General features: G+C 48.2%; 1 protein-coding gene across 10 annotated transcripts in view; it reads right to left on the bottom strand.

Annotated features, from left to right (window-relative positions):
- EML1 (EMAP like 1) overlaps positions 1 to 20976 on the bottom strand; it is a 157118-nt gene that overhangs the window by 57455 nt on the left and 78687 nt on the right. For 7 of the 10 annotated variants that reach the window (XM_077474694.1, XM_077474690.1, XM_077474696.1 and 4 more), the window contains exons 2-3: positions 15424 to 15606; positions 2837 to 2969 (exon numbers count right to left, since the gene is read on the bottom strand). In XM_077474694.1, the coding sequence (XP_077330820.1) occupies positions 2837 to 2969; positions 15424 to 15606 (316 nt within the window). Of the gene's footprint in view, positions 1 to 2836; positions 2970 to 4743; positions 4805 to 8272; positions 8408 to 15423; positions 15607 to 20976 lie in introns of those variants that run through there. The other 3 variants (XM_077474699.1, XM_077474698.1, XM_077474700.1) reach the window with 3 other exon arrangements.

Below are 20976 nucleotides of genomic sequence, written 5' to 3' on the forward strand. Positions count from 1 at the left end.
GAGAAAAGGACAGGAAAGGACATCTTCAGTCACGTATACAGGGGCTGAGATGTGAGAAGCAGTTGCACCATCAGTTTGTTCCAATGGCTCACCCTGGGCTGCCATAACTGGTAATTCAGGCGAGGATAACAGCGTGGAAATGCGACTCAGGATCCTAGCGCCTCGGGTGAAACCTTTACTTTTTTGTGGTGTCTTTTTTGGTAGGCATAGTCCCAAGTACAAAAACAGACGCACTTTACAAATTGCACTTAATCGCTGAATATAGTCATTATAAATAAAGCCGATATAAAGTTCAGCCTAGTGCTGGCAAAAAGGTGTCCTTCCTGTTATCAGGAATGCCAGTTAGCAACCCTCACGTGTCCCACAGCTCCTGTGACCGTGTGTGCAGACTGCTTGCTTCCTCCTCTTCAGCCGAGTAAAGACTGTCACAGCTGTAGCTTTATCTGTTTTTAGCCTGCCGTGCGTCCTCGTGGACGTTCACGGAACCGCGCTTAGGCCCTGCCCCTACGAGAAAAATTCCGCCCCTTTTACATTTAAAATGTTCCCACGTTTGTGCGCAGCGTTTTCAGGTCCACAGATCCAAAGGGGGGGGGGGAGGCAGAGACCCGTCCAGCGGCAGGCACAAACAGTAAAATCAGCCAGCAGTAATAAGTTTACTGGTAATAGCGGGACCTCCGCACCCCCTCCGGTGGGGGTAATGTAAGCGGGTACAGCGCTGATGTCCCCCTAACCCTCCGATTCCTTCAGGGGGGAGAAAGAAAACATTTTGCAGATTTCTTTTACCTTGAAAAAACCTCCCTGCACAAGCTGCTGCAACCGCACACAGACTGAGCTTTACAGTGAAGACAAGAGAGTAAGGTATGTGCATAGACTCCCTCTAGTGGAGAATTAAGGCATGACAACATGTTTTCACTAATGGAAGAATACATAGGTGTTTTTAATACCCAAGTTTCTTGCCTTACCTTAACCCCGCTGCAGGATTTGCTGAATTAATAGACAATCCAACCTTCACCCATCAAGGCGGGCTGCGTTTAGCAAACCTACCAAAGACCAGGTCCCTAGATATTGGGGTTCCAACTCCCTTGGACCTGTAAAGCACCCCACCAGGAAAGCTAGGTAATGTAGAATAACATGGAGAGGCGTTTTTAAGTAAGACCAAAGCCCTGGGTTCCTGGGGTCCAGCTCTGCAAAGAGAGGAGTTACATGCAAAACCACGTGCTTCGGATATGAGGCCCCAGGTACCATCCTTTTAGGCCCTAGTGGCACTTTGGATGGATCTGGTCTTTATAGAGGCTATTTAAATCCAGCCTGGATTCCTCCAGTGGAGCTCCTTACAGCACATTTTTGCTCATGACCAACACCTTAGACACCGGTGAAAAAACTGATGTGTTCCCGAAAGGAGGAGGGGTTATATAGGGAGTGAACGTCCTCGATTGGGTTTAATCAGTGTCCATCACCTGAAGGTGGCCTATAACCCATTAAGTCATTACTTAAGGCTCTGAGTCAGATGATGTACCCCATCCCATGATGTACAATAAAGAAAAAAATATTTTAGACAGTAATAGGCAAAACTGGACTCCTCCACTCATTACTCCCACCCACGAGGAAGTCAGAAGAGCCTCTCGTAACCCCCTAAATGCTGCACTACCCTGCCACAACCCCATGCACTGAGTGCTTGCAGTACAGTCTCATGTTCGGCAGACAATAGTGCCCACCAAACGTGACAGGGGATAGAATGCCCACATTGAAGCAAAGCATCACACCCCCAGCACACCATGCCCTCAGCACGTCTACACCCCCAGCCGCCACCTTTCCAGTGAAAGGTGGAGCAGTTAAAAAGGAACTTTATTTTCTGACAGACTGAGGCCGGCCCCTTCTGCAGGTATAGATAGGGAAAACAAGGAGTGTCTACACTGTGTAAAATCCGGCAAACAACACACCACTTTGTTTTTTTGTTTTTTTTTCCCCATTTTGGCATGGGGGTCCTTTTCAAGATCCATTCCAGACTCAAAAGGGCCTGGTTGGGTCGGGGGGGGGGGGGGGACCCCATGCAGTTTTTTTTCTTAATTTTAGCATGGGATTCATTTTCAAGATCCTCGGTGCACAAGTTGGATCAATTCATTCAAATCAATAGGCTGAAAGTCGGATCAGTTAAGACGGCTCTCATAGGGAACCATTGATTTTGACATGCCAAAAAACAATTGAAGCGTCAGATGTTTATACAGCTGTAATGCCAGTCCTGAGAACGTGCTGGCCCTGGGGGGGGGGGGGTTCAGATTATAGACACCTCTACCACTTACAGCTCCTGAAAGCCTTTGTGTACATGGACACATAGAATAACATGGAGAGGTGTTTTTAAGCTGAAAAAAAAAAAAAAAAAAACCATCTGGCGCTAGCAGAAGTGGCTGTAAAAACACTGTGTGCATGAGGCCTTATGATTTACTCCTGCTCAGGGGCTCTGGGATTCAGCAAAATGGTCCCCTCTGACAAGGAGGAACAGGAGCAATGCTGGAGGCAATGTACCGCATACACTAGTGTCGGTAGCAGAATTATTAATGTGGAATGGATGTTCTTTGCTAGAGAACATTATTTTTATTAAGTTGTTATGGGTAAAGTTCAGCTTTAAGGGGTAGTAATAACGAGGCTCAACTGCATGGTTCCTTCCGCCCCCCCTTCGGTACTATAAACGAGCCTTTATACAGCAGTATCTGGATGACAAGTTTGCCATCACAGTCCCAACCAAGGAAACACAATGAGTTTGGGGTGAATAGTGCTGGAGCCTCAGAGATGACAAAGCTGAGGCCATGGATCAGGATCTCCAGCCTCGGACACTTACCTTTTGGATGTTAGCGGAACAATGTCTTTCCGGGTCCCCGAAGGTGAAGGGAGAGAGCCAGTAGGTTTCTTTGGTAAGATGGTCTCGCTGTTTACGGCAGTCCTCATTGGCAGTCCCTGGCCCAATGGGCGAGCTGTAGAATCAAACAAATAGATCAAATGTTCCGTCTGCCTCTAGATTCAGAATGACAAGCATGCGGTTAGCTGGCTTCACAGAATGCAAATATTAGGGGTGGCACAGATACCACGTCTTTAGGACCGAGTATCAGTCGTTTTTTATTTTTATATTTTTTTCTTTTCACAATTTTATTTTTTACAATTTATATTTTTTCTGTTTTTTTTTTTACGTTTTCTTCTTTTTGTCATTTTGTTTTTTTTATTTTAATTAGTTCACAATTTACTCTTTAAAACATTTTAAAAAAAATTTTTTTATCAGCCCTGTTGGGGGGCTTTGGTGAGATGTCGGGGGTCTTAATAGACTCCTGACATTTTCCCTTTGAGACATGAAAAGGGACTGAGATTCCCCAGTCCCTTTCTCAGCAGCCTCAGCTTCACTGAAGACAAATGGACAGGAGACAGAGGCTCCTCTTCATTCATAAACTGAAGCAGAGGAAACAGTTTACGATGCTCAGTTATGATTGGACAGTCAGTGATCACAGACTGTGCATTCAGAAAGGGAAGGAGCCGGTAAATGACAGATATACCAGCCCCTTCCTCCACTCTCCATCCTGACAGATCCTGGACAAAGGAGGGGGACCGAAGGACGACACGGAGAGCCAGACAGACAGAGGAGGACACGGAGAGCCAGACAGACAGAGGAGGACACGGAGAGCCAGACAGACAGAGGAGGACACGGAGAGCCAGACAGACAGAGGAGGACACGGAGAGCCAGACAGAGGACCTGGGAGCCAGGAGGACACAGAGGAGGGCACAAAGAGACGGACGGAGGAGACGGGCACAAAGAGACGGACGGAGGAGACGGGCACAAAGAGACGGACGGAGGAGACGGGCACAAAGAGACGGACGGAGGAGACGGGCACAAAGAGACGGACGGAGGAGACGGGCACAAAGAGACGGACGGAGGAGACGGGCACAAAGAGACGGACGGAGGAGACGGGCACAAAGAGACGGAGGAGACGGAGAGCCATAAAGATGGAGCAGGAGACGGAAAGCCGGGAGGAGGATACGGAGAATATAGAGGAGAGTATTTCTCCCCATATAGAGTATATTTCTGCACATATAAAGGAGAGTATTTCTCCCCATATTAGAGGAGTGTATTTCTCCCCATATTAGAGGAGTGTATTTCTCCCCATATTAGAGGAGTGTATTTCTCCCCATATTAGAGGAGTGTATTTCTCCCCATATTAGAGGAGTGTATTTCTCACCATATTAGAGGAGTGTATTTCTCCCCATATAGAGGAGAGTATTTCTCCCATGGTTCAGAGAAGAAGGATCTTCCATTCTTTGGATAGTGGAGGACCCCCTGATAGTGGGGTACTTTGACGCAGTAAGTGGGCTTAGCACCATATAGTAATATAACGTGACCAAATCCCCATATTTTTTGATAATGTTCTGGTGTTTTAAATAGCCTTGCAGGAGGTAAATGTTTTGTGTGTGCGCTGTAATATTTTGTCCCCTTTAATATGCAAGTTCAAAAACAGACAGACATTCTAAAAAGGCACAAAAGTGATTTTTTTTTTTTTTGGACCAAGAAGCAGCAAGAACGATCCAAAAATTATTTAGAATTATCCCAAAAAAAAAAAAAAAAAAAAAACAAACAAACACACACACACACACACACACACACAACACTGTCGGGACTCTCGGGACTCATGCAATATGGGAGCCATTCTGTTAGTGCTGCACAACACAAGAAGAATTTAATCGATGACGATGATGAAGCATTACCTTTTTGTTTCTCTTTCCCAGCAAAGGGCGCTGTATACAGAACAGAGAACACCTGACATTTCTATTGGGTTTACAATTCTCATTTCAATTAAAAAGAAGAGACTGAATATGAGAGAAAATTACTGCCGCTGCCCCCATTGTGGGAACAGCCCTCACTTCCTGTTCCAGAACACAAAAGGTGACAACAGGGTCAAAAAAACAAAAAAAAAAACAAACACACACACTTCCCCTCCCTCCATGGCATGGGCTGATATGTCGTCTTTGCGGTGGTGGGCCGATCCCTCCCTTCCCTTCCCTGGCGGTAGGCCGATCCCTCCCCTCCCCTCAGCGGCGGTGGGCCCGATCCCTCCCCTCCCCTCAGCGGCGGTGGGCCGATCCCTCCCCTCAGCGGCTGTGGGTCGATCCCTCCCTTCCCCTCAGCGGCTGTGGGCCGATCCCTCCCCTCCCCTCAGCGGCTGTGGGCCGATCCCTCCCCTCCCCTCAGCGGCTGTGGGCCGATCCCTCCCCTCCCCTCAGCGGCTGTGGGCCGATCCCTCCCCTCCCCTCAGCGGCTGTGGGCCGATCCCTCCCCTCCCCTCAGCGGCTGTGGGCCGATCCCTCCCCTCCCCTCCCCTCAGCGGCTGTGGGCCGATCCCTCCCCTCCCCTCCCCTCAGCGGCTGTGGGCCGATCCCTCCCCTCCCCTCCCCTCAGCGGCTGTGGGCCGATCCCTCTCCTCCCCTCCCCTCAGCGGCTGTGGGCCGATCCCTCTCCTCCCCTCAGCGGCTGTGGGCCGATCCCTCCCCTCCCCTCAGCGGCTGTGGGCCGATCCCTCCCCTCAGCGGCTGTGGGCCGATCCCTCCCCTCCCCTCAGCGGCGGTGGGCCGATCCCTCCCCTCAGCGGCGGTGGGCCGATCCCTCCCCTCCCCTCAGCGGCGGTGGGCCGATCCCTCCCCTCCCCTCAGCGGTGGTGGGCCGATCCCCTCCCCTCCCCTCAGCGGCGGTGGGCCCGATCCCTCCCCTCCCCTCCCCTCAGCGGCGGTGGGCCGATCCCTCCCCTCCCCTCAGCGGCGGTGGGCCGATCCCTCCCCTCCCCTCAGAGGCTGTGGGCCGATCCCTCCCCTCCCCTCAGCGGCTGTGGGCCGATCCCTCCCCTCCCCTCCCCTCAGCGGCTGTGGGCCGATCCCTCCCCTCCCCTCAGCGGCTGTGGGCCGATCCCTCCCCTCCCCTCCCCTCAGCGGCTGTGGGCCGATCCCTCCCCTCCCCTCCCCTCAGCAGCTGTGGGCCGATCCCTCTCCTCCCCTCAGCGGCTGTGGGCCGATCCCTCCCCTCCCCTCAGCGGCTGTGGGCCGATCCCTCCCCTCCCCTCAGCGACTGTGGGCCGATCCCTCCCCTCAGCGACTGTGGGCCGATCCCTCCCCTCCCCTCAGCGGCGGTGGGCCGATCCCTCCCCTCAGCGGCGGTGGGCCGATCCCTCCCCTCCCCTCAGCGGCGGTGGGCCGATCCCTCCCCTCCCCTCAGCGGTGGTGGGCCGATCCCCTCCCCTCCCCTCAGCGGCGGTGGGCCCGATCCCTCCCCTCCCCTCAGCGGCGGTGGGCCGATCCCTCCCCTCCCCTCAGCGGCGGTGGGCCGATCCCTCCCCTCCCCTCAGAGGCTGTGGGCCGATCCCTCCCCTCCCCTCAGCGGCTGTGGGCCGATCCCTCCCCTCAGCGGCTGTGTACAACACAATCTAGTTTACATTTTTAACTGCAATGTGTTTTGGCGTCATTCCCCCGGTTATCACAGGGCACAGTCCATATACATGGGACGCTCTACAGCCGTCCATCAGGGATGGTTCCGGACTGCGTATCCATACCTTTAACATCACCGCATCCATTTCCTCATTGAAATATCTGTTTTTTCATCCATTACCTTCTATTATATACCGACATTATCCTCTGGGTTTTTTTCAAACGCAGCCAGTTAACGTCTCACACTGTTCATCAGTCAATCCCATCCCCCTCTTTCCATCAGAGCCTTGTGGACTGGAGCCTTCCAGAGACCTCTGAGCAGATGCCCATGCCATATTTTCTACATTATTATAAAACAAATCTTTAAACAATGCATTAGTCGTGGCATGGACATCCACGCATAGAATTTTGGCACCCGGACGATCGTTTATGTGTTTTATTTGTAGTGTTTGTCTTGTGTTGTGTGTTGCCACATTTGACGCAGTGGCCTTTGGATATATGTCATGTTTTTGTGTCTCAACTACTACCTCCCACTGGGGAGTTTAATGAATTTTTAACTTATTAATAAATGTCATATTTTCTACCTATCCCTACATTGTATATTGTGTCTCTCATTTGGTCCTCTGGTTCCCTTCAGTCTTGAGGAGGACAAACCCATAAAATAGAGAAAAATACTTATTAATGAACTACAAATATAGTGCGCTCCTACCTGACGAAAATCCAGAGCACGCCCACCTTCAACATAAAGTCCCTCAACACAGGTGACAGGAAGAAGAAAGGCCACCTTGCAAGTCATGCCCAAAACATGTCCTTACAATGGTACAAAAGCGGCTTTTGAAGACTCAAGAAAACCAGAATAGGGTCCCAAAGAGACACAAGAGAAACGTGGGACCCTAAATAAGGTCTCAGCTAGGGAGTGGGAGGCCAAGTGTTACTCAATCACAATGGTCAGGACCGAGATTTATCCTTTGATGCATCTGGTTTTGCATACCATCAACGGACAAATCCTGGTCGTTCTATACTGGTACACAGCAGCCTGGAGACAGGACCGAATACATCCCATGGAGTATGACGGTAGACTGCAACAAAGTCCAAATCCAAAAGCCCCGTCGCTCAGGATTGTCAGCCATGCCCAAAGGTTTTGAAAATGACACAAATAATAATTTCCACAAATTCTGCTGCTTAAAGCGGGAGTTCCGCCGTTTTTTTTTTTTAAAGCCAGCAGCTACAAATACTGCAGCTGCAGCTTTTAAAATAAGGACACTTACCCGCCCAGCGCGCCCGCGATGTCGGCACCCAAAGCCGATCTCTCGATCGTCTCTCGGGTGCTGCCGCCGCCATCTTGGGTATGGGAATCAGGAAGTGGAGCCTTGCGGCTTCATTTGCCGGTTCCCTACTGCGCATGCGCGAGTCGCGCTGCGCATTAAGGATGGTCCCCGCTGTCTCTGGGATCCGTGTGTTTCCCAGCAGACAGCTGGGGACCTGCGGAAAGGGGCGTAGATTCTGCGGAAAGGGGCGTATATTCTGCAGATATCTATGCCGGAAGTGGGTGCAGATACCTGTACTGTACAGGTACCTGCACCCCCCTCCCCCCTTAAAGGTGCCAATTGTGGCGCCGGAGGGGCGGGGTTCCAATGAGCGGAAGCTCCACTTTAGGGTGGAGCTCCGCTTTAATCTTTTTCTCAAATAGTTCTGTGGGTTACTGAAGTATAATTACAAGCATTTTATAAGGGTCAGAGGATCTTATTGACAATTACGTTAAAGTAGAAGTCCACTCTAACAATAAAATCTATCCCTGCAAAGAAGAAATCCATATACATACCTTTTTTGAAGGTGCTCCAGGCCCGCCTCCAGCGGGGGAAGCTCTGCAGAGGAGACAACGGTTAGGAAATGAATGGGGAGTGACGTCATCCATAGACTTAGAAGGGGCTCCCATTGTCGGCTGCCTCTTCTGCACCCACCTTCACCGAGAAGCCGCCACTGACAGCTCAGCGCGGGACCGAAGCGGCTTCAAAAAATGTATGTATAGCAATTTCTTCTTTACAGGGCTAGACAGGTTAGTCTTAGATCGTGGATGCCCGGAGATTTCGAGATTTTAGTGTTAAGGTGGACTTCTATTTTAAGTTTATGCTAAGAGTCAATATTTGCAGTGTTGACCATTCATTTTCAAGACCTCTGCCATCCGCCCCGGCATGCTGTCAATCAACGTCTGGGCCACATTCTAACTGTTGGCCGCCCTCCATTCTGGCATAATCAATGCTTAGAGTTTGAAAGAATTTGTGGATTTTTTTTGTTCACCCGTCTCTTGGTGATTGATCACAAGTTCTCAAAAGGGATTAAGGTCTGGAGAGTTTCCTGGCCATGGACCCAAAATTTCCATGAATGGTCTCTGGATGCTTTACTGTTGGCATGACACAGGACTGATGGTAGTGCTCACCTTTTCTTCTCTGGAAAAGGCTTTTTCCAGATGCCCCAAACAATGGGAAAGAGAGAAAATGACTTTATCCCAGTCCTCAGCAGTCCAATCCCTGTATCTTTTGCAGAATATCAGTCAGTCCCTGATGTTTTTCCTGGAGAGAAGTGGCTTCTTTGCTGCCCTTCTTAGTACAAGGTCATCCTCCAAAAGTCTTCTCACTGGGCATGCAGATGTACTCACACCTGCCATTTCTGATCCTCCCATCCCCCTGCACTGATGATGCCCCGATCCCGCAGCTGAATCAACTGTAGAAGATGGTCCTGGCACTTTCTGGACTTTCTTGGGTGCCCTGAAGCCTTCTTCACAACAATTGATCCTCTCTCCTTTAAGTTCTTGATGATCTGATAAATGGTTGATTTAGGTGCAATCTTAATAGCAGCAAAATCCTTGCCTGTAAATTCCTTTTTGCGCAAAGCAATGATGACTGCATGCGTTTCCTTGCAGATAACTGTGGATAAAAGCAGGAACAATGATTTCAAGCACTACCCTCATTTTAAAGTTTCCCGTCTGATATTCTAACTCAATCAGAATTATAGAGTGATTTCCAGCCTTGTCCTTGTCAACACTGACACCTGTGTTACCGAGCGAATCACTGACATGATCTCAGCTGGTCCTTTTGTGGCGGGGCGGCAGTGGAAATGTGTTTTGTTTTTTTTGATCGAGTTAATTTTCATGGCAAAGAGGGACTTCATTCATCTGATCACTCTTCATAGCATTCTAAAGTATATGCAAATTGCCATCATAAAAACTGAGGCAGCAGACTTTGTGAAAATTAATATGCATGTCATTCTCAAAACTTTTGGCCACCGTTGTAGCATCAACAGCTAATTGACCTGTTAAGACCAGGAAGCAAGCTGGAACACTGGCCCTTGGGCAGAAGATACAGACAGACAACCCGGAAGAGCCCACAGAGTCTGCAAAGAGCTTGAATATGTCCAACTACAACCTTGTTTTTTCGGCGTAGGGATTCCCCTTTAAGTCCATACCAGGTGACGGGGCCAGCGATGCCTCCTTCGCTGGTTCTGGCTACCTGAAGCCACGCTCAAAATAAGTGGACTTTCCTCCGTGTGTGTGGGCGAGTCCATTCATTTCACTTTAGGCCACTTTAGGCAGAATTCCCGGGTCCATTTTAAAGACTATGCGGTCCAAGAAAATCTGACAGAAAGGGGTTCCGATTGATAGGGCCTCTATCTCGCAGACCCTTTTGGCTGTAGTAATTGCTACAAAGATTGCTTTAAGGGTCAGCATCTTCAAGCTGCAATTTTTTTTAATGGTTCAAAGGGGGTCTGCTGTCATAGTTTGCAACACTAATGACAGGTCCCACTTTGGAAAGGCTGTACTCTGTGTCGGCCTCTGTCTGCTCACAGATTTAAAGAGTCTGATTATCCATGGATTTGAAGCTACACTTCTTTCCTGGTAAACCGACAGTGCTGACACTTGACTCCAACGTACTGAGACTTAGTCCTTTATCTACCCCACTCTGTAGAAACTCTAAAACTGACAGTGAGCTTTGTGTTTTGAAGTTGTTTTCTGTGCGCCATCTGCCAAAACATTTCCATACTTTCTGGTAGATAGTACATGTCTCGACCTTCCTGCTTTTCAGCAGTGTTTCTATTAAACGGCTTGAGAACCCTTTTGCTTTTAGCAGCTGCTCCTCAGATACCAGGCAGCTAAGTTCCACCTGGGGGCAGTACACCGAGCCCTGGGAGAGTAGATCTTCCTGGATTGGTAGCAGCCGGGGGGGGGGTTCTATGGCGAGTTATTTGAGCATAGAGAACCACAGTCTCCTGGGCCAGTGAGGTGCTATGAGAATCAGTGATGTGTTCTCTGTACGCAGTTTTCTTATCACCGCTGGTAGTAGTACTGCTTTCCTGCTTTCTTTCGAAGCAAATAAGTCCACCTGAGGCGTTCCCCACGTTTGTGTAATCTGGTCGAACATCTCCTGTTTTAGTACCCAATCGCCTTCTCTCACTTTCTTCCTGCTAAGTAAATCTGCCACTTTGTTTAAATCCCCTTTTATATGGACTGCTGACAAAGAGTACGTTTTCTCTGCCCATTTCAAGATTTCTTCTGCTAAAGACCAGAGCTCCGCTTCTGGTTCCCCCTTGTCTGTTTATGTAGGCAATTACCGACAAGTTGTCAGACCTGATCTGTACATGATTTCCTCTCAACTCTCTCTGGAAGGACTGAAGCGCAAACTATACTGCCTTCAACTCCTTCCAATTGGACGACCTCATCCTCTCCTCCTTCTCCCAAGTCCCTTGTGTTATCTGGGAATCTAAATGTGCTCCCCACCCTACACCGCTTGTGCCTGTGGTTAGGATTTGGGAAATGGGTAGGATCCATAGCCGTCCTTTGTTTATATTTTCTGCTCTTCACCACCATAGGGTCCCTTTTACCCTTGCTGGTATTAATACGTGTGTATCCAGAGACTTCTGCCTGTGATCCCATATCTGTAATAGGAACATCTGCAGTGGCCGAAAATGTAGGCTTGGCCATTGTACCGCTGGGATTGCAGATGTTAGCAACCCCAGCGTGGACATTCATTTTTCCTATTGAACATGGTATATTGGCCTGTATTGTTTTTATTTCTTTTTGAATTTTTCCTATTTTCTCCTTGGGTAGGAGCACTCTTTGTTGGACTGAGTCTATTACATATCCTAAATACTTTATCTGTTGCGTGGGTTGTAGGTTGGATTTTTCTGCATTTACCAACCAACCTAGATTTTCTAAGAATGTTCGTGTGTATTTGAGGTTTTCTAACAATCTCCCGGGAGATTTTGCAAAAAGGAAAAGATCGTCTAGATAGGCAATGATGGATATGCCTTTTAGTCGCAATGGTGCCAGAGCTGCAGTCAGGATTTTTGTAAAATTTCTCGGCGAAGATGATAGGCCGAAGGGTAGAGCTCGGAATTTAAGGTGTATGGTTGACAAATTTGATGTATCGATATGTGTAGGTACTCGTCTTTTAAATCTAGTGAAGTCATATAACAGTTTGGGGGATAACAGAGCCTTCACTGAGTATATGGAATCCATTCTGAATCTCTTGTAAGTTATGGATAGATTTAAGGGTTTGAGGTTGATTATTGGCCTGACCTTTCCCGAGGGTTTTTGTACTCCGAATGTGTGGGAGTAGAAGCCCTGCCCTCTTTCTTCCTTTGGTACCTTGAGGATTACACCTTGTTTTCGGAGATCCTTTATGGACCTCATTAACCCTCTGGCCTTTTCTCTGTTCTTTGGAAGCTTGGTGGTGTAAAGCCCGCTTGGGGGTGATTTTTGAGAACTCTAGAAAAAACCCATCTCTTATTGTACTCAAAATAAACTCATTAGAGGATATCCTCCTTTCCCATTGAGAGAGGAAGGCCCCCAGTCTTCCTCCCAATGAGACTACTTTGTTTATTGCGGGTTTGCTCAGGAGGGCAAAAAAAAAAAAAAAAAATCGCTCCTCCCTTCTTTTTCCCTCTCTGGATCCAAGGTTTTTTCTGGTTATCCGCCTTGGGAGCTGAAAAACTGGATTTTGTGCCCCCTCTTTGCCACCTTTTATTTTGCTGAGGCTGACTCCAGGTTATTTTGTGTTTCAGCGGAAAAGCCTTCTTTTTGTACGGTCCAGCACTTTCTCTAATCCTGGCCTGAACAGCAGGTCCCCTGTAAAAGGGATCCCGCAAAGTTTTTCTTTAGATGCGTAGTCCCCCTGCCATGTCTTTAGCCATAGGGCCCTTCTTGTAGAGTTGGCTAGAGCCAAGGATCTAGCTGCCACACGTACCAGCTCTGCTGATGACTTCCACAATATAGGCAATGCCTCGCAGAAGAGTGGGAAAAAGAGGATAAAATCTGCTCTTTTGCAGTTCCTTCCTCAATATGTGCCTGAATCCAGTTCAACCAGAACTCTACATTTCTGTGGAGTCCCATGACTTTTAGTAGAGGGTCCATCTTCTTATCCATTGCTTCAGATAAGACCCCCATATCCTCAGAAACAAAATCCGTGTGCCTCGAAACTTGCGAGAAGGCCACATCTAGCTTTGGGGTTTTGTTCCATACTGATGAAAATGGAAACCATCTTTTTAAGACCTTAGAAAATAATGGTTTTCTTTCTGGTTCCTGCCATTCGTTTTTAATTGCTTCTATTAGAACCTTATGGACAGGAAAAATTTTATTTTCCTGTTCTCCTAAACCCTCATACATTTGATCATGTAGGGATAGAGGTTTCTTTTCAGTTTGTATACCTAATGTGGTACGAATGGCTCCCAAGAGCTGGTCGACCTCTTCTAATGAGAGCTTGTATCGGGAAGATTTTCTGGAATCCCCTTCCAGAGCTTCACCCTCTGGTTCTTGGGAGCCGGACGCTGCGCTGTCGGGCTCCTCTTCTGCCTCCTCCTCCTGCACTAGTGGAGGGTAGTGCTTGTGTTTTTGGTAGTGCCAGCTGTATTGAGGGAGGAGCAGTCTGCAGCTGTGGGATCTGAAACCCTTCAAAGAAGGTCTTAAAATGATTCAAAGGTACTGGATAGTTCCTTAACAGATGGCGCCAAGTCACGGCCCTGCTCAGTGGAATGTTCCTGTACTAGTTTGTTAATACATTCCTTACACAATGCTGAATCTTTAAGTGTATTTTTACAAGGACACCTCCTCTTTGAGTTGTAAGAGGGCCTGGTTTTGTCTGTTTTCTGAAAAGACAAAAAAGAAACCCCACAATATTAACACTACCATAAACCTTCCCCGCAAAGTGCAGGTGCACAGCCCCTCTCATGTGGCCTTACCTCACCAGGGGCCCCATGAACCACCCTCTGACACCAGAGGGACCTTGCCTACCCCCCTCCCCCCCTTCCATGTACTCCCTGGGGGGGGGGGCAGGGGAGTTCCACCCTAGGTTGCCCCTTACCTTAACATGGCTGGTGCTGGTCTCTGCTGGAGCAGTCTGGTCCCTTCCTTCTGCTTCCGACATGATGTTGTCACCACCGGAGCCTTTGTGCCTGGCTCCTTTTCAAGATTCGTGGCGGGAACGCCACCGGTGCCGTGCGGTCCCAATACCCAGCGTGGTTTACACTGCTGAGGGTATGGGACGGCTGGACGTGCACCTCTTGCTACCGCACTCAGAGCTGAAAAGGAGCCCCCCCCCCCCCGACCTCCGCCTGCACGCAGAGATGTGGGGGTGACAAACCTTCCAGGTTAGTCTTTTCCCTGGTCTGCCCAAGGAGTCTCTTCTGCCTTTTAGGACATCTGCCTGAGCCTCCTGACTCTCCTGGCTTGGTTCCACTGGTGTCTCCCCTCTGGAGGAAACACAAATAACCCAAGAGCCAGCAGAGGAGGAGGAAATTTATAAAAGGCTGGTGTGATGTTTCCTACAGAGGGGAGGAGCCAAGGTCTCTTAGGTGGCTATCCTGAAAGACGATAAGGGGAAAAGGGGTTTAACCTTAAACTACGTAGAGGATTCTTTACTGTAAGAGTGGCAAAGATGTGGAATTCCCTTCCACAGGTGGTGGTCTCAGCAGGGGGAATCGATCGTTTCAAGAAACGATTAGATAATCACCTGAACAACCACAGGGATATACAATGTAATACTGACATATAAACACGCACATGGGTTGGACTTGTGTCTTTTTTCAACCTCACCTACTATGAATATGTAACTGGCTGAGGACTGGGAAATCAGTGAGGCTGGAAGGAGGAGGAAATGTGTGCAATCCTGATCCCATTCCTTAGAAGCAGAACGTTCATCCATCTCCTCCTCAGGTAATGTGTCTACCTGAAGGGCAAAGTCTCAACTGTGGCGTACTGGGCATGCAGCCATAGTGACACAACTGAAGGTGAGGAGGTGCGGGCACAGCGAGCGTCTAAGGAATGCAGCTGCAGTAAACACTTGGGTACTAGGGGCCACAAGTGCGAGGGTGCGCAGATGCACCAATACAAAATATTATGCCAAGGAACCTTGGCGCTCTCAGATCACAGGCACAACCACCAGAAGAGTGGTCACCACACAACCTAAGGAGGTATGGATCCTCACATGCAGGATAAACAATGGGAATACCCCATGCTGGCTTTGATGGGCATCCCTCCCGCAGGGTTCTTCAGGGGCTCTACTACTGGCAGACGAAGCATTGGGCTGTAAAGCAAGATCACTCCATGCCAAGGGAAATGCCTACAGCAGCACTGAATGCATGTCCACAATATTGCAGGCCAGCCCCATTCCTAGAATCTGGTGGGCTTGGGGTACAGCCCCCCAAAGATCTGCTGAGCAGTCAATCAATGGAACCCCAATGGAGCAGGAAGGGAGAGAAGCTTCTCTAGAGAAAAGAACGCAGGCTGGCTGGGAGTAGGAGGGGTTATAAAGCTGGGAGTGGGAGGGGTTATATAGTGGTATGTCTCTGCAGCCTTCTCAGTGCCCAATCACCAAGAAGTAGCTACATATAACCCAACAGCAATAATTAAAAATCCAAAAACACACAGGCAGGGGCTGGGCTACACCTGGTGACCACAATGGATACACAGTGACACTAACGCACCTTTGGTGGGTCCCTTCCGGTTCTGTAGTGCCTGCTGCTCCTCCGACGCATTCAGCCTCCTCACTACATCAGCCAAGGCTGACTTCAACAGCTGGATCTCATCCTCCTGGATCTGCACCCGCTGCTCCAGGGACGCGATGCGGTCCGTCACCTCCATGCTGCTGGACGCCGAGGCGCTGTCATCTGAAACAGAAGCATTCAGGACAGAGTCAGGCAATGAATTCTCTCCACCCAAAACTCACATTATAAAAGACATCCTGGGAGAGATTTACTGGAGAGTCCAGCCAATCAGCTTCTAACTCGACAAGAAATCCTGGAAGCTGATTGGCTCCCACACAGAGCTGCACCACATTCTACACTCTCCAGTAAATCTCCCCCTCAGTTCTGGACAACCGTCTTCCCTAGCAATGGCTCAGAGTCAGAAGAACACGTATAGTTTATGAGGGTGTCAGGAAAAGGAGGTCTATATTGTATATGGAGACCCACAGATGTTCCTTTACCAGCGGGTATAGAAGGAGAGAGGGAAGGGTCACTGGCGGGTATAGAAGGAGAGAGGCGACAGGTCACCGGCGGGTATAGAAGGAGAGAGGTGACAGGTCACCGGCGGGTATAGAAGGAGAGGGGAAGGGTCACCGGCGGGTATAGAAGGAGAGGGGAAGGGTCACCGGCGGGTATAGAAGGAGAGGTGACGGGTCACCGGCGGGTATAGAAGGAGAGGGGGAAGGGTCACCGGCGGGTATAGAAGGAGAGGGGAAGGGTCACCGGCGGGTATAGAAGGAGAGGGGGAAGGGTCACCGGCGGGTATAGAAGGAGAGGGGGAAGGGTCACCGGCGGGTATAGAAGGAGAGAGGTGACGGGTCACCGGCGGGTATAGAAGGAGAGGGGAAGGGTCACCGGCGGGTATAGAAGGAGAGGGGGAAGGGTCACCGGCGGGTATAGAAGGAGAGGGGAAGGGTCACCGGCGGGTATAGAAAGATTTATTGGAGGAAAGGAGACACAAAGGCAGGACTCTTCACACATGGACTTTATTCTGATTGGTGGATGAAGAGGTGCTGGTTTTATTTGGTGAAGATCATTGGCAGAAAGTTTTCTAGGTGCTGGCTGTATATATTACATAGTTAGGTTGAATAAAGACACCAGTCCATCCAGTTCATCCTGAGTGTCTACAATTGTCCCTATCCCTGTACATTGCACTCACATCGGTCCCTACCCTCAAGGAGCCACAATCCAAGGTCCCCATTCATATACTAGGGACAATTTTGGACAGAAGCCAATTAACCTACCTGCATGTCTTTTAATGTCTTTGTGACTTATAAAAGTAGAGAAGTCGCAGATTTGCAGCCAATTGGTGACCAGCAATGACCCCTCCCCTGGGTTTCCTGGGATCTCTCCTCTGTGGGCTCATACTAGGAGTTTGGATCGCACAGAATCGCACAAAGCTTTGTTTTCAATGATGTCCATCATATCAATGCGACTTTGGGGAAGGCTCCTGTGCTACTTTGTGGCTCATAGAGTGGAGTTAAAACTTATAAAAAATGCATGCGATTTTGGTGGATTTTTGGCTGAACTAGTCTAGTAGTAATCATAGTCCCATGAACATCGCATAAATCGCAAAGCACCTGAAATCGCATTCAGAACTCATCGTACACCTGGGAGCCGGGCCAATTATCGCAGTCTTACACTTAGGAAAGTATCTGTTTGCTTCTCCATATTTTTCTCTTACTGTAATATTTGATATATATTTGTATATTAGCCACTAGAGGGAGCTGGTAATGTCCCCTTCCTGTATAATAAATGTGGAGACATTCAGGGCTGGAATTGTAGGAAGGCACAACTATTGTGCAGCACGGCCTCGTAGAAGGGCTCAGGAGATGTGATCAGCAACGGCCGCCATGTACAACGATCACTAGAAACAACGAGAAGAAAAGTGCGACATCATCCGATCGATAACACCCAGAAATAACTGGAGTGACTGGAAGTGTGATGGAGGAACGAGGCGCGGCAAAGGAGGAGATGAATAAATTATGATAATCATGAAATCAGACCGAGAATGAAACTCCAGCCTCTGCGAGTATATAATCCAGTCTATCATACATTGTATATACAGTGTCTGGAAAAAGTATTCACACCCCTTGAAATTCCCCACATTTTGGCACAACCAAAACTATAAATGTATTTTATGTGATGGACCAACACAAAGTGTCACATAATTTAGAAGTGGAAGGAAAATGATACAAATAAAATGTGTGTGTGTGTGTGTGTGTGTGTGTGTGTGTACGCATTTGTATGGCGCCGCCTGGAGTCAATACTTTGTAGAACCCCCTTTCTCTACAATTACAGCTGCAAGTCTTTTGCAGGCTCTAATGCCACGTACACACGACTGGACTTTTTCACAGCAAAGGTCCGTTGGACAATTCGATCTTGTGTGGGCTCCATCGGACCTTTGCTTGCCAAAAATCCAGCGGACTTTACAAATAGAACATGTTTAAAATTTTTCCACCGGAACTCCGCCGGACCAAGAAATCCGTTTGTGTGTGTGCTAGTCCAACAGATGAAAACCGGCGCGAGGGCAGCTATTGGCTACTGGCTATGAACTTCCTTATTCTAGTCCGGTCATACGTCATCACGTTCGAATCCGTCGGGCTTTGGTGCGATTGTGTGTGGCCGAGTCCGTTCATTCAGAAAGTCCGTCGGAACTCCACCGAAAGTCTGTCGGAAATACCGTCGGACCTAGTCCCTCGAAAAGTCCGGTCGTGTGTACGCGGCATTACAGGTTTTCTTGTAAGATTGTCCTGTATTTGTCTTCATCCATCTTCCCATCAACTCTGACCAGCTTCCCTGTCCCTGCTGAAGAAAACCATCCCCACCACATGATGCTGCCACCACCATGTCTCACGGTGGGGATGGTGTGTTCGGGGGATGGGCGGTGTTAGTTTTCCCCACACATAGCGTTTTACTTTTAGGCCATAAAGTTGAATTTTGGTCTCATCTGACCAGATCACCTTCTTCCACATGTTTGCTGTGTCCCCCACATGGCTTCTCACAAACTACAAACAGGACTTCTTATGACTTTCTTTCTCCAATGTCTTTCTTCTTGTCACTCTTCAAATAAAGGGCAGATTTGTGGAGAGACTCCTAATAGTTGTCCTGTGGACAGATTCTCCCCCCTGAGCTGTGGATCTCTGCAGCTCCTCCAGAGTCACCATGGACCTCTTGGCTCTTCTCTGATGAATGCTCTCCTTGCCCGGCCCGGTCAGTTTAGGTGAACAGCCGTGTCTTGGTAGGTTTGCAGTTGTGCCATACTCTTTCCATTTTCCGATGATGGATTGAACAGAGCTCCGTGAGATGGTCAAAGCTTGGGAGATTTTTTTTTTTTTTTTTTTTTTTTTTTTTTAATAACCTAACCCTGCTTTATACTTCTCCACAACTTTATCCCTGACCTGTCTGGTGTGTTCCTTGGTCTTCATGATGCCGTTTGTTCACTAAAGGTTCTCTAAGAAACCTCTGAGGGCTTCGCAGGACAGCTGTATTTATACTGAGATTACATGACACACAGGTGGACTCTATTTACTAATTAGGTGACTTCTGGAGGCAATTGGTTCCTCTAGATTTTAGTGAGGGGTATCAGAGTAAAGGGGGCTGAATACAAATGCCCCTCCCCCTCCACACTTTTCACATATTTATTTGTATCATTTATCATTTTCCTTCCACTTCACAATTATGTGACACTTTGGGCTCCTAATCTAGATGAAGGTACGCTGTGCACAAATTTAGGTTCATCCTATTATCTACCCTTCATCTATCTATTTTTTCTTTTACCCTTTGTCTCATTCGCTATAGCCTTTGGTCTGCTGTTCTTTTCCCCACCTCCTGAGGGGCATTATCTTATTTTATGCTACTGGTACTATTAGGCTGCATTCACACCTGAGCGTAGCGTGTTTGAACGTTTTAACCGGCGTTTTGTCGCGCGACAACGAGCGTTTTGTCACACTACAACGCGCGACAACGAGCGTTTTTTAACTTCGGCGTTTTTTTTCAGCCAATAGGAAAAATATTTTTCATCTGCTTATTTTTTCTTGAGCAGATACAGCGTCAAAACGCCCGTAGAAACGCTCGTTGTCGCGCTAAACGCTCGAATCGAGCGTTTCCATTAGTTTCTATGGGAATGAAAACGCCCAAATCAGCCCAATTCGCGCGACAAAAAAGGGTCCGGAACTTGTTTGAGCTTCAGGCGTAGGGCTTCAGGCGACATGGAGTGGAGATGTGAACCATCTCCATTGAGAATAATGGATTTTTTCCCCTCCAGCGTTTTGTAGCTTCAGGCGTAGGGCTACAAAACGTTCAGGTGTGAACGGGCTGTTAGTGTATACATATGGCCGGCATGGGGCTGTACACTCATTGATGCTATCTATTCTTCACAAGTATTTGATAAATATTTGGGGTCACTTGAGGGAGATAATATAAACCCAGTAGAGGCCAAAGTAATCCAAACAGAGGTAAGCGCCAATAGCCCATACAAATACTCTAAATAGCCACGGACTTCTAGGTATTAAAGGGCGGCAGCAACCTTAACGTTTTTTTCCCCTCCTTCCTAAGTGCGGCTACCTGTACACACATCTTCTATGTGACACTTTGTGTTGGTCCATCACATAAAATCCCAATAAAATACATTTACGGTTTTGGTTGTAACAAAATGTGGGAAATTTGAAGGGGGTATGAATACTTTTTCCAGGCATTGTATAATACTATCACACAAATCAAAAGTATTATTTAGAGAAAAAAAAAAAAAGAAAAAAAAGCCCCCAAGATCAAAAGGTGTGCCCGGATTAGTGTTAGGGTCAAGGTCAGGGGCAAAGGTCGAGGTCAGCATATTTTGGTTACAGGTGTCAGTTCGGGTCGGATTATTGGGCCGCACTTCTGGTACAAACACTGACTAATACACATACCGTAAGCGATATCGCTGCGATTGCCACGACAAATGATGATAATCACATGAGATATAAAGCTACATTAAAAAAAAAAAAAAGTGAAACCAGTTTTTCTTTAATAATAATTAAAAAAAAAAAGAAAACGTAAAGAGATGTCCGTCACCAATTACCACCCAATAAAAGCCCAACTTGTCCTGAAAAAATAAATAAATCGCGCTATAATCCCCCTGGATACAAGACGCAGTGGAGATGATCTGTGCGATTTACTAACACGAGTCAAAGTCACAAAATTGTGCTGAGGCATGTCAATTTGTTTTACCCTGGAGGAGGGGAACTAGAAAACCATTTTTGTTAATTGTCAAACAGCCAAAATGTGAGAAGTAAATTCCCTGCCGACAAAGTTCATCGACCTATCCGGGGTCAGAGGTCAGCTATTGGGACGTTCCAAAGATCACTGCGTGCAACCCGACAAATCCCCCCTCCCCCCCGATCAGAATGTACAACCAATGAAGACGTTCTCCCCTCACCCTCCTGGCTGCGCTGTGCCCAGTGATTGGCTCACAGATCATCATTGTCAGGACACCTTTTTATAAATTACAATAAATGGATTTATATTTTCTAATAT

Source organism: Lithobates pipiens, unplaced genomic scaffold, assembly GCF_037356315.1.
Source record: "Lithobates pipiens isolate NorthernLeopardFrog02 unplaced genomic scaffold, aLitPip1_a1.2 Scaffold_120, whole genome shotgun sequence".
NCBI classification, from domain to species: Eukaryota; Metazoa; Chordata; class Amphibia; order Anura; family Ranidae; genus Lithobates; species Lithobates pipiens.